Genomic DNA, 13,859 nt, shown 5'->3' with positions numbered 1-13,859 from the left:
CAGAGAAATATACCTCAAACGTCTTAATTAAATAAGCAGAAAAAAGAAATTTTTATGTAAATATAAATGTGAGAACCAAAGTTTCGCTACGTGTTGTTCTTTCATAGAGGATCAAATATTAGTACAAGATTAGCGTATTATATAAGCTTACGTTTTATTTTTATAGATACTTTATAGGATAAAAATAAGCATGATTTACTTCATAAACACACTCTGATAGATACATGAAATGTTACTTTCGTGACAGCCAACAGTAAATAATTCCAAGAACGATTTCTGTCATCTCGACACGCGTATCTTAGTGATCTACTGACGCTAAGGAATTATAAGCATAAATAGTTTTCTTTTACTTTATACGGTATACTTCTATGTACATTTTAAAACAGCTTGGATTTAAAGAAGAACACGTTTTTTTCATCCTACTTTCCAAATATTAACGCAGAATAATTAATGTTTACGCCGTGATATAAAATGTGAATATTAAATTTTTAATGCAGATTTCTATCTTAAGTTGTAGGCTGAGAAGGTGAAAGCCCTTCCGAAAGTAGTTTACCGGAAATGTATCTAACAAGCATCTATTAAGATCAGGATATGTTTATAGTTCGATTTGAAAACTATTTATCTAAATCTTAATCATTTTCTCTTTTATTTTCGTTCTTAAAGTGGAATTTATACGAAAACATTTTAATCATCATTTCCTTCGTTGAGCTTTATTTAGAGTAGTTATTTTGGCGTTTCTACCAATCCCTTTTTAATGAGAGGTTGTTTACATTCGTGAGGCCAGTAACCTCAGTAGTGACTTTGGAACAATATGTTTCTGTGTTAATTGATAAAACATGGGTTTCAATCTATTTAAGAACATTGTTTTGAATTACTAGCGTGTTGTTTAGAAACATATTTTATTTTGAACTTCCTTTTCTGGCATGACGAGCAGATTCGACATACCTACGCCTTTTGTAACTGTATTATTTGTTATAGAATTAACAGTTAAAACAGCTGCGCATTGTCCTTCGAACCTACATGATAAATTACGCGCACACTTTAGTCCCCTTCTATGTGACATAATATGAGGACTTGACGTAACAAATAATAATATCACTGACGTTTTACCAGCCACATAACTGATTCAAGTGGTTACCATAGCAGTTTTGTATGCATTCAAGTGAGCATTTCCTTACCAAAGAATAGAGATTGAGGCACTCGTATGTACTATATCATCACGAGCCTCTTGATAGGGGTATTGACCCGAGACATTTATGCAAATGGTACGGCGTGCATGGCCCATTCTTCTGCTTTCATCGGTATCAGCTATTTGCATAGTCTTCATTTCTTTCAATATAAGCGGAAATAACTCTGGCATTTCGGTATTCATTTAATGTTAATGATCAAAACAAATCGTTTGAATAAAACGTGAAACATGTTCGGTATCTGAGATGAACCTAGTTGAAATTCAACGAATTCGTTTTAAAAATAACTAACGCCGTATTTGGGAGAATAAAGTTAGATTCAACTTAACGTTTTCGTTTCAAACTGCTCCAAAGATATGACTAGTGAAACATATCTTAATTACGTTCCCACAAACAGCTAACATCTGCGGTTCTATATAAATGTGTTTTGTCCGATTGCCTAAATATTAGTATGTACGATGTATCACAATGATACTGTTTTATATAACAATCCAATACATAACGTTACAATTATGAAGCCTATTAAAATGCATGTGCACTTGTAGAAAGTTGACGTTCCTAGGGTGTCGCGTTACGGAATGCCCAGCAGTTCTCTGAAACCTTAATAGCGTTTGCGTTACATTATGATGCGTGGCCATCCTTTTGTGATTAATACCTTCATCTTCTCTATAACTCGAGCATGAAAGGAGATATTATGATATTAATTTCATTAAATACCCAGTTCAGTCAAAAGCTTTTGAGTGTACGTATGAGCTAAGATTTCTGGTGTATTAGTTATTTTTTTATCAATAAGATAGATCAATTAGCTTCCGTCTAAAGCAGCGCCTTGGTACACGGGTTTTTGTTGGTAGAAATCCGACATAACCTTTTTCTTCCTTCCTCGGGTGCCGTGGTTAGTTATGCAAGCTTTCCCCAATTGAAAAAGAAAAGGCTAATAGAGTGTAATGGTAAAGAATACTGACTACCAATATTATAATAGCTTCATCAGTATAATTATTAATACATTTCTTTAACCAATTTGTTCGTGACTATCCGTGTTTTATTGCACGCGAAAATTGAATTGTCACGGTTAATATAATTTACCTAGTTGTGAATTTTGTTCAATTTTCTGCTACATTTTATGAATGATTATCTATGATAATTTAAATAAGTTCAATAAATTGTGAATTTCGAAGATAGGGATTTAATAACTATATTCGAAGATAGCAAATATTCCCACAAGATAAGCTTGCGGAAGCCAATATCTATCGCAATGGATTTTATACAAAAAACGCTAAGAAATCTGCAGTATCTCAAGCATCTTAAGCAGTGGCTTTCCCCAACATATAAACAGGCCAATGCAATTGAAAGTAAACTGTTTGTATTCATGTGAGCGATCGGACTCGATTCCGAGTTTTTGTAAGATATTATAGCAACTTAAAACAAAGGCATTGTTGAAACTTGTCGCAGTCGGTTGCCCAAGCCTCGTGCGATAATTTGCGAAATACTTGTCACGTTTGAGAGTCATGACATTTAGATCGGCTGGCCTTTCACTGACCATACTGTTCAATATACCTGGATACATGGATAACAAATGTGTATCATTTACTAATACGTTATTATTTGTATTGACTGACTGCCTCCTTGGTAAAATGGTTAACGCGTAAAACCGCGTCCAAGGTTCGTTGTCCAGTGGAGACGAAGAAACAAAAATGTCTTGGTCTGGCAGGTCACAGAAGTCTGATCACCTATTTGCCCTTAAAGAAACGCGATCAGTGAAACAGATGTATGAATAATGCATCTGCCCCACTGTAGGACACGAGACTTCACGCATATTATTGGTATGGATCCTTCATTATGAGTCACAGCTTAAGGACCTTTATACCTTTATAATAATTCAGATTACAGACCTAAATTCAAACGTTATGTATTTCGTTGTGGTTCAATGTTGAATTATAATCGTCATTACATTATTGTTTACAGATTAGTCATTATTCAAGCGGTAGAATACATTTTCAAGAATTAGCATAATCTTGAGCATCAAATGTAGTCAGTCATTTGATTGTAATAGGCGGATATTTTTATTATGATGGATGGATATTTTATTTATTATATTAAGTTCAGCAAATTATAATTTTCCGCATTGAGGTCGACGTGATTAATGCTGGAATTTTAATAGGATGGTATTTCAATTAATAAGTTACTGATATTGAAGTTAACAGACTACAATGTTGTATTGTACTTATGCATGAGCAAATTATATTATAATCTTCATCATACACGGATATTAGAGTCTATACGATGTGTAGTCATATCATTAAGAAGGAAGGGAGAGATTTCCTATAATAATTTTTCCCCTTATTTATTTTTGTAAGATGACAGAATTAGTTCTTGCCAGTTCGAAGACATTGCAATACTTTCTTTTAGGGAGTGTAGCCGTAACAAAAAGATTATAATGGCAAGATGCCAAGTGCCTACATATCCATAAAATGAATTAGGTTGTCTGAAAGCAAAATAAAAATATTCCGAACACAAATCGTAAAGAACTGGGAGCGTGAAATTAATAATGAAAATGATAAATATGTCGTGTTTGTATTTCAGCCATGTCTTTATACAATGTTCTTGCGACGTGCAAATTGCATTATCTACTAATAGTAATAAATCTTATTACTTAGAAACCAAATAAACCGTCAGTTAAGTGTGAAAAACAAATAGTAAATACCTAGTTGTTTTGTTAATAATCACTTCTATTGAAAAGCTGTTTAAGTTGCGTCAGGACGTTATTTATCATAAATTGCATATATTATAACGTTTATTGAAACAATTACACGAGTGAAATAAAGGTTAATTTCTATTTTCTCTTAACCTTTTCTTTATTACAAGAGACTATCAATGAATTAATTAGAACGGTAATTCCTTGTAATATTATTCATGACGCATTAGTAATACCAACTGAAATTAATATCCATTTACTTTATGACAATTTCAATAGAGCGGAACTCAATTAATAACCAGTATTATTAAATAGTATTGAGAAATAGCAGGCAGTAAAAACGTAAACTTCGAAAGAACTTGAAGTAAACTTTCGTAGTAGTTAGATATAATAATTGTAAAGATAAATTAAAGTAAAAGTAAGTATTAAATAAAAGTAAGTATTATTTAAAATATGTACTTAAGTACATTTTTATAGGTGTGCGTGCGTTATTATCGAATTAAGTCCGATTTCGTTATCCATACTTAATATTATAAATGCGAAAGTAACTCTGTCTGTCTGTCTGTTACTCAATCACTAGTCCATTGAATAAAAAGTTCTAGAGTGCGTGAGTTAGTAACGTAAGATGTTTCTTCGGAAACATGTCAAGAGTCCCTAGGTAATAAACATACTAAAACCCCGGGCCACTAGGAGGAGCCCCGGAGTGGGGGGAGGGGGGAAATGGGTCCATTTTTTCATTTTTCGCTTAAATCTCAAAAACGGTACATGTTAGAGAAAAACTTTCAAGGAAAAGTTGAAAGGCCATAGAATTATCTACAAGTTGTACCTGAATCATTTTTCCCTATATCCTACCGTTTCTGAGTTATACGCAGTAAAACATGATTTTGGCTCAAACAATTTCCACATCAATCAATCAAAAAATATTTATTTCTTCCAAAAAACTCAAATGTGCAACTTGTGACCGGTACTGATAGATTGCTCTTAATTAGGTCTATAATTGGTAAAATAAACACATTCCTCCATGGAAGCCTTTAGGAGGAATCGATTGTCAAAATACTATATTAGGGTAGTTTGAGTTACTGAACTTGATCTTTTTATTTTTTTCTTCCAAAAAACTCAAAAGTGCAACTTGTGACCGGTACAGATAGATTGCTCATAATGAGGTCTATCATTGATAAAAATACTAGATTCCACCACGGAGGCGTTTACGGGGAATTGAATTTTATTAGGGTAGATACGATACTTGAACTTTTATTTTTTTTCTTCCAAAAAAACTCAAAAGTGCAACTTGTGACCGGTACCGATAGATTGCTCATAATTAGGTTTATCATTGATAAAAAAACCAGATTCCACCATGGAGGCGTTTAGGAGGTATTGAATTTTATTAGGGTAGTTACGATACATGAACTTTTTAACTAACTACCCTAATAAAATTCAATTCCCCGTAAACGCCTCCATGGTGGAATTTGGTATTTTTATCAATGATAGACCTAATTATGAGCAATCTATCTGTACCGGTCACAAGTTGCACTTTTGAGCTTTTTGGAAGAAAAAAAATAAAAAGTTCATGTATCGTAACTACCCTGATAAAATTCAATTCCCCGTAAACGCCTCCGTGGTGGAATCTGGTATTTTTAGCAATGATAGACCCAATTATGAGCAATCTATCTGTACCGGTCACAAGTTGCACTTTTGAGTTTTTTGGAAGAAAAAAATAAAAAGATCAAGTTCAGTAACTCAAACTACCCTAATATAGTATTTTGACAATCGATTCCTCCTAAAGGCTTCCATGGAGGAATGTGTTTATTTTACCAATTATAGACCTAATTAAGAGCAATCTATCAGTACTGGTCACAAGTTGCACATTTGAGTTTTTTGGAAGAAAGAAATATTTTTTGATCGATTGATGTGGAAATTGTTTGAGCCAAAATCATGTTTTACTGCGTATAACCTATTAGTCCATGGTATAACTCAGAAACGGTAGGATATAGGAAAAAATGATTCAGGTACAACTTGTAGATAATTCTATGGCCTTTCAACTTTTCCTTGAAAGTTTTTCTCTAACATGTACCGTTTTTGAGATTTAAGCGAAAAATGAAAAAATGGACCCATTTCCCCCCTCCCCCCACTCCGGGGCTCCTCCTAGTGGCCCGGGGTTTTAGTATGTTTATTACCTAGGGACTCTTGACATGTTTCCGAAGAAACATCTTACGTTACTAACTCACGCACTCTAGACCCCCCTTGGAAGGATTCATTCAATGGACTACACGCCTAAACTACTGAACCAATTTGCATGAAATTTGGTATGGAGATATTTTGATACCCGAGAAAGGACAAAGGCTACCTTTTATTGCGAAATATGTACCACGGGCGAAGCCGGGGCGGACCTCTAGTATAAAATAAAAATTGTTTCTGACGCCCGAAGGCAAAAAATTGTTCAGTGAATAAAATTTTTACAGATTCGGAGAAGGCAAACGCAACCTACAATTTATTTTATCCACAATTATGTACTAGCAAATAGCAATATTTTTATATTATCTACTACAAATATATCTTCAACATAAATAAAATCTCTTTATTTCAAAGCGAAAACAAAATTACGAGCGTTAATAACGATGCTAATAAATTTTCCTGTTAGCCAAGATCTTAACCACATTATCACGTACATTTTCCACCTGCATATATTACATGTAAATATATCAGTAATTACTGTGTTATATGTGATGTTAATTTCGCAATTACAATTACGCTGTCCTAATGAATTTTATGCAATTTGAAAAGGTTAATGAAGTTGCCGTTCGTTTGTGTACCTCGTTTTTCAACCCTTCGTTTTGGTTATTATTTCGAATTTAAAACGTACAATTTATTTATAGAAATAATATGTGCTCATATTCCATAGAATATGTGAATATTCATAGTGTATTTTAGATTTGATATTCAGTTTTCTTTATCACTTTCATTATTATGATTATTATTTTTATTTGTAATAACTTTGAAATTGTTTAAATTTCATGAGAGTTAAAACAATCTTTTACGTAAAAAAAAAATTGCAATTCTACGCAAACATTACATCATACTCATGTAAAACAATTGTATCATGCGTTTCCCAGACAAATTGTATTGTTACAATTAAATAATTATTTATACGTCATATGTATATTTCTATACCACAAGAATAAAGGTATTGTTTGACAATGAAAAACAAACAGCAATAGCGATTGTAACGACAGCTGTTTACAATAATCTTTTGACGCAATCAAGATATTATTTACAGATGAACGACGAAATGTTATGATAGAAACATGACATGCAATATTTAACCTAATGAAATGCATCATAACAATTTTCTTGAAGTGAAACTTCTTTGGGCGCGTCACAGTATTAGCACAGTATTACAATATTGTAATACTGTGGTATTAGGTACAATATTTCCTAATTATTGTAATACTTTGGACGCGTTGAGAGTAAAATTTCAAGGTCGCGTCCCAGCAATACCGTCACGTCATGGAGTAAGGCGAAGATTTGATATTTAATCTTGCCAAAGAATTTCACTTCTGACACGTGTGCTCGGCCAGAGATGCCTTAATCAATATAATTTCATGAAAATGCATGTTTCTTCAGACGAATATCTCAAAAATATTATATTCTCACTATTCACGAAAATAAAAAACATTGATCAAATGCATAGAATCATTATCCATCAAGGTAACAGATGAAACTTATTTGTCCCATACCCAATATAAAATACCTATAAAAATTATTAATAGCATTGTAAATTTCCTTTAAAATCAGTTTATAGTCAGTTTATATAAATATCATGTGTTCAATATGAAAAAAGATGCACAAACTGCCAGCTGATATCTTGTTAGCCATTTCACATGTGAAGCATAAATTTACGCCTGATTACACATACGATTTTAAATGTCTTTATAAATATGCGAACTATTTATAATTTAAAGAATTCACTTCTGATATATTTGGGTAAATAGACCAAGAGAACGCGTTTGTATTTTATTAACAAGTTTTTGCTCTTTGCGTGTTTAATTGTGAATAAATAAGTTAATAAATTATAAATTTACAATCGTTGATCCGTTGAATGGAACATAATATTTTCGTGCTTCAATAAATTTAACACATTCAAGAAATGAAAGGATGTGATTAATTAAAATTTTAATAAACTGACATGAGAAATATTCGGTTATGGTAATTACTTACTAGCTGTGCCCCGCGGTGCGCCAAACCTTTTGGTCTAAACGTGATGATGATATTATATACTTTGCCTTTCTCGATAAATGGACCATCGAACTGAGAAATAATTTTTCAAATCGGACCCGTGGTTCCTGATATTAGCGCGTTGAAACAAACAAAAAAACTCGTCAGCTTTATCTACACTAATATTATAAAGCTGAAGAGTTTGTTTGTTTGTTTGTTTGTTTGTTTGTTTGAACGCGCTAATCTCGGGAACTACTGGTCCGATTTGAAAAATTCTTTCGGTGTTAGATAGCCCATTTATCGAGGAAGGTTATAGGCTATGTATCATCACGCTACGACCAACAGGAGCGGAGTAATGCGGGTGAAACCGCGCGGCACAGCTAGTAATACATACAAGTAAGTATAGATGTTTCTATGTGATTTTTTTGTATAATGACTGATATAAGATAAATGTTGGCGTAAAAAAGAAAAACAAAATTCGTATACGGTCTAGGGTCTCGTGAATAATAACAAAAACCCACAAATAGTAAATGTATCGAGTTCGCACATACAATTTTAAATGTCCTTCAAACAACATTTTACTTTTATACTTGATGGCCGTGAAATGTTCCGTTCACATTTAAAGTGTAAAACATGCATAGATACAAACATTTTTATTAATTAATTGAATATATTGTGACATAATTACAGACATTCAATGCGTTTTAATTACCTTGGCGTTGAGATAAAAGTCCCTTTCAGAGAATATCTGCTGTAATATTAAAAAATTTACTCAAAATTTCCATATAAAGAGTAGGTATATAACTTGGTACTAAGGTACTTGGCTTTTTAATATGTGTATCTGTCATAGGCTTTTAATAGCTTCATTTTTATGTTTGTATGTAACAACACATCAGTATATATAATCGACTCCCTGACTCGATTTTGATACACCTTAAACGGACAGATTGAATTCAAACTTTGTACACTTATTAAGTATCGGTAACGATACAATAATTTCATGAGTTTAACATTTTTAGCTGTATTAATTATTATTATTTAAATTAAAAAACAGTACCTACAGTTACTTAATGAGGCCTACAATGTTTCAACACAATTGCATGCATGAGCGGAATAATAGGTGGCAATCTGCAATGCAATATCCAATCATATTACAATATATGTTTTAATAAGCTTTCTAACTAGTTTACTATGTGTAAATGGGCTATGTAAATACGTACCTAAGTATTACTGTGCTAATAGTTAATTGCTGTAAGATATTTTTTTAGTGTGGTGGTACTAATTGAGTTTAATGTGTAAGGTTGGACGTACAAAGTTATAAAAGGCAAATAGCACAGTAGCTGTATACTGACAGAATGTTTAGTTCCGTAAAAAGAACCGAAGGGACTTCTCTATTAAAATCGAATATGTATCTATATATTATATAAAACTCAAAGGTGATCTATCAACGCACAGCCCAAACCACTGGACGTATCGGGCTGAAATTTGGCATGCAGGTAGATGTTAGGACGTAGGCATCCGCTAAGAAAGGATTTCCTGAAATTCTTGCGGGAACGGGGAAAAACGGGGATGCACGTACAAAGTCGTGGGCGGAAGCTAGTTGTGAAATATACGTAAATTGACAATTTTGTAATTTTATACTTAAAAATAGATTCAAGTATCAAAGAGGCTGATGTTGATATTATTTCTTTTAAAATTATAAAAATATTTCTGGGAAATAACTCGATACTTTAACGTGGGAAAACCTGTGGGGAAAACAATCATTCATACTATGCAAACTTAAAAAAGGGTAAATATGAAAAACCATAAACGTAGACAATACATTTGATCGTATTTCGGATTATTAAGATAAAAAATACAGATTACCTATAAAGTGTCTTCTAGTTTGATACTGAACTCAATTAATTTATGTGTTTTAAACACATTAAAATAAAATAAATATCAACTGCTGGCATTTAAGATACTCTTTCCTTATTTTTAAAAGCATATGCTATTAGCGACAACAAATATAGATTAAGTATCTCTGATTTAAATTTTAAATGTAACTATTACTAAAAAATAAAAATTAAACCAATGCGAACCTCCTTAAATGCATAAAGTTTTTTATTTGCATACCTAGCTATAACAACATAGTATGTGGTGCAAATTCTTTGTGATAGACACAATACGACTATACATATGTATACTCAAGAATAACTCTAGTATGATCCCTTACATATATCTTTATAATTCGTGTTTATCTTTGTAAAATTAATTGTTATTTGTTTTTTTACAGTGTGCCGATCTTCAAGAATCTTTCCGAAGACACGCTGATCAAAATATCTGATGTATTGGAAGAAACACATTATCAAAACGGTGATTACATCATACGACAAGGAGCCAGAGGAGACACGTTCTTTATTATATGTAAGGGACAAGTGAGTATTCTTCTTATAAATACATTTATTTTTATATTATCTAACTATTTAAGGTATTTTTTGGGAATGAAAGAGAGAGTAGAAAAGCGAGTGCTATTTAATTTAGAACTGACATTTTATAGATAAAATTAGTGCGTTAATTTATGACGAAAGTCAATAAAGGAAACGATAAAAAAGTCTCTCTATTTTTAAAGAAAAGCTGAATTAAAATTATGCACAAAGGTCTACTACATTTCAAAAGAGAAATTTGTTGTATAACTTTGTAGATAATATAATATCTAAAGCATGAACGTTCCATATAAAATACAGTTTACGCTCATTAAAATAAAGATAAGCTCGCTTAATTGCTGCATTTACATCCAAATACGTACTAAACGTGATAAAAAACATGAAGATTTTATTAGAGTCATTTTCGTCATTATATATCTATTAGGGTTTTTGATCGACTGAGATTCCAATAGTTTTGCTACGGTCGCAACAATGACGGTATATTTTATTTGAGTGTTCCCCATATTGTGCGAAAGATCTGCTAGCAATTTCACTTTCGTTCCGCGGTTTGACTTTCGAGTCGCCGTGACTCCGACGCAACCACGCCTTAATGTTTTGTAAACATAATTCTTCAATCAGCCGATTCGATTCACTTTTTCTTTGCCCAACGTTACTCGGATGACGAAACGATGCCATAATTTAGAATGAGCGTTAAATCCACGAGTGTTATGGCTCTCTGTAGCCTTGATTTTTACGTGTTGTTTCTTTTTATTACTTTCTTAATCAGATTTTAGTTGTATGTATATTAATTTTGTTTCTTGATAATACGAGTCATAATGTAATTGAACAGCTTGCGGTGAATGTAATGATCAAGCCAATTATGGCTTTATTATAAAGACTATCTTTCTATTAATATATATGAAAAGAGCAAATAATCGGATTTCAGCAATATTATTTATTCTGTTTTGTATGTATTAATAACAAACTTATTGTCTGAACACGGTGATTGTATAAGAGGTTCACCTTGGCATTTAACCGAAGTCAATAGTGTTGCAGACAATATTCGACTCGAAGTGAATGTAATTCTGAGATTTGATAAGGCAATATATCAATTATCATTAATGGTATTTCTTCTTGTTTTAATTCAAGGAAAGAGCACTAAGAGTTGGGGTTAGTAACAGGCATGTTTTAGTGACATAGTGTTTAATCTTTATCAAAGCTTTCTCGTCCCTATACCAATTATTTTTTGAAGTTTTACACTTTCAAAAAACGTTATCTTTTGAATGATCTCTACAAATTCCTATGCTATATTATCAGAGGAATATGCATACCTTTTTTTAACATAAGCCCTATTATATTGCCCTATTGTATAGCAAGCGACAGTGACGTGTGACTAAAATAAAATGATGCAGAGGCAGTAAGGCCAGGCCATTGTGTACAAGGTCATTGCACGGGCTCAGTGATAAACCACTTTTTGCTATACCCAATTGATTTCAATGCTCGAAAGATGGTTTGATCTCTATTGGAAAAGTTAGTTCCTATTGTGGGAACTGTGTTAAGGGTCAATCTAAAAGAGTAAAGTAAATTTGTGAATTTTGCGTGTTGCTTCTATCTAAACATATATAATATACATACATATATTAATTTCAAAGTCTTTTATTTCCAAAATTTGATATCATTTTAAATAAATAACTATGCTAATACATACTTAAAAGATTAAAACAGTCGACACACTGCGGATTATCTCTACAAGCACAAAGTTTATGGAACACACGTAATAAATTTATAACATGCTAGAGAAAGGAGATCTGTGTACTGTTTTTGCGGTGATTTAACTTCATTACTCAGTTATTCAGTGCAAGAAGATCTTACTGTCCGCTGAGCACAGTTGCATGCGTTAGTGAAAACTTTTCTAGGCATCTCAATTTTCTAGACTAGCACTATAGTCATGTAATTTTCAGTGGAAAGCGCACGTTTAAAAATCATATATATTACCGCTAGCTGTTCCCCGCGGTTTCACCCGCATTGCTCCGCTCCTGTTGGTCTTAGAGTGATGATATATAGCCTATAGCCTGCCTCGATAAATGGGCTATCTAGCACCGAAAGAATTTTTCAAATCGCACCAGTAGTTCCTGAGATTAGCGCGTTCAAACAAAAAACCAAACAAACAAACAAACTCTTCAGCTTTATAATGTAAGTATAGAAAAGAAAAAAAATTAGTTGTTCCATCTTTTCATGTAAATTGGTAGAGTTAGAGCTAGGCTCTTGCTCTAGAGCAAGAGCATTCTTCGTGATCTTTTATTGTTAACGAAACTCATATCATGGACCAGGTTATATTTGTCTATGCTCATATTCAGTTTTGTTCAGTATTAGAACATTGCACAGAATCTTTTCGAACGCACTAAGAACAACGTAAGAATTCTCTACGCCTGTTGACACTAAAATAATTTGACATAGGTGGGTTAGAATGAGCATTCGCTCGTTTGATATAAAAGCATCGTAAGGAATTGATTCCCAAAGTAAAATGTTTGCTTAGATTGGAACCAGATGACATTGGGTCAAATAATCGGAACGGATCTATATACTTTTAAAAAGTGGCCTTCATTCTATTTTAGACTGTGTCTTCCTATCTTATAAAAAAAATATTCAAGTAAAAGAGCGTGATTAAGAAATAAACACAAATGTTTATAATTAAAATATTTAGAATATATCTTTATTTAATTTGAAACGTTGCTAAACTATGACTAATGCAAAATAAACTTAGTACACAAGTAGTAGTTTTTAAACATTCTCGAGCGAAAGTGCAAACTTAAATTTCTAAAGCATTAAGTGTGTGCAATAAAACTGAAACACATTATGAATTGTAAGAAAAATGAAAGTTAACTTAAAAAAGCGTTATAGATTATTCGCTGGACTTTTTATGTCCGGTTATTGGTTTGTTTTTTAAGATGATTGTGCAGTTTTCAGTGATTACGTTGTTATTATGTCAAATTTAACGTTCCCACTTATTGAGGAATGAAGATTTCGTAATATGTCTGTATTTTTCTTAATAATATTGCTAATATGAATTTAATTATGATACGGTTTCAAATTTTGATTGAAAATATTAGTATCATTTTGATTGAATTATGGTGAAGCAGATTATGAAGCAATTTATAGAGTTTTACAAATTTATAGTTTTGTACAAAATAAAACAACCATAGCTTTTGACAAATAAAACAATCTATTTAACCCTTTTTACGTGCTTCATCAGCACTTTAGATGCGTATTTAAATTTAACAAAATATATGTATAAAAAAGCATGCAGCGAAAATATTTTCCAAATTAGCGTCGTCCATTCGCAATGCTTTATTTGACAATTCA

At 32.2% G+C, this 13,859-nt stretch overlaps 1 protein-coding gene across 5 annotated transcripts in view; it reads left to right on the top strand.

Annotated features, from left to right (window-relative positions):
- The window catches only part of for (cGMP-dependent protein kinase for), a 108,662-nt gene that overhangs the window by 86,394 nt on the left and 8,409 nt on the right, over positions 1-13,859 (top strand). For all 5 annotated transcript variants that reach the window (XM_089706126.1, XM_089706127.1, XM_089706123.1 and 2 more), the window contains one exon: positions 10,367-10,508. In XM_089706126.1, coding sequence (XP_089562252.1) covers positions 10,367-10,508 — 142 coding nt within the window. The remainder of the gene's footprint in view (positions 1-10,366; positions 10,509-13,859) is intronic.

Source organism: Colias philodice, chromosome 17, assembly GCF_061535455.1.
Source record: "Colias philodice isolate Cphi_HAF_F1 chromosome 17, ilColPhil1 Martin Lab GWU primary, whole genome shotgun sequence".
NCBI classification, from domain to species: Eukaryota; Metazoa; Arthropoda; class Insecta; order Lepidoptera; family Pieridae; genus Colias; species Colias philodice.
The sequence above is the reverse complement of the archived record's forward strand: the minus strand, read 5'-3'. Positions and strand labels throughout refer to the sequence as shown.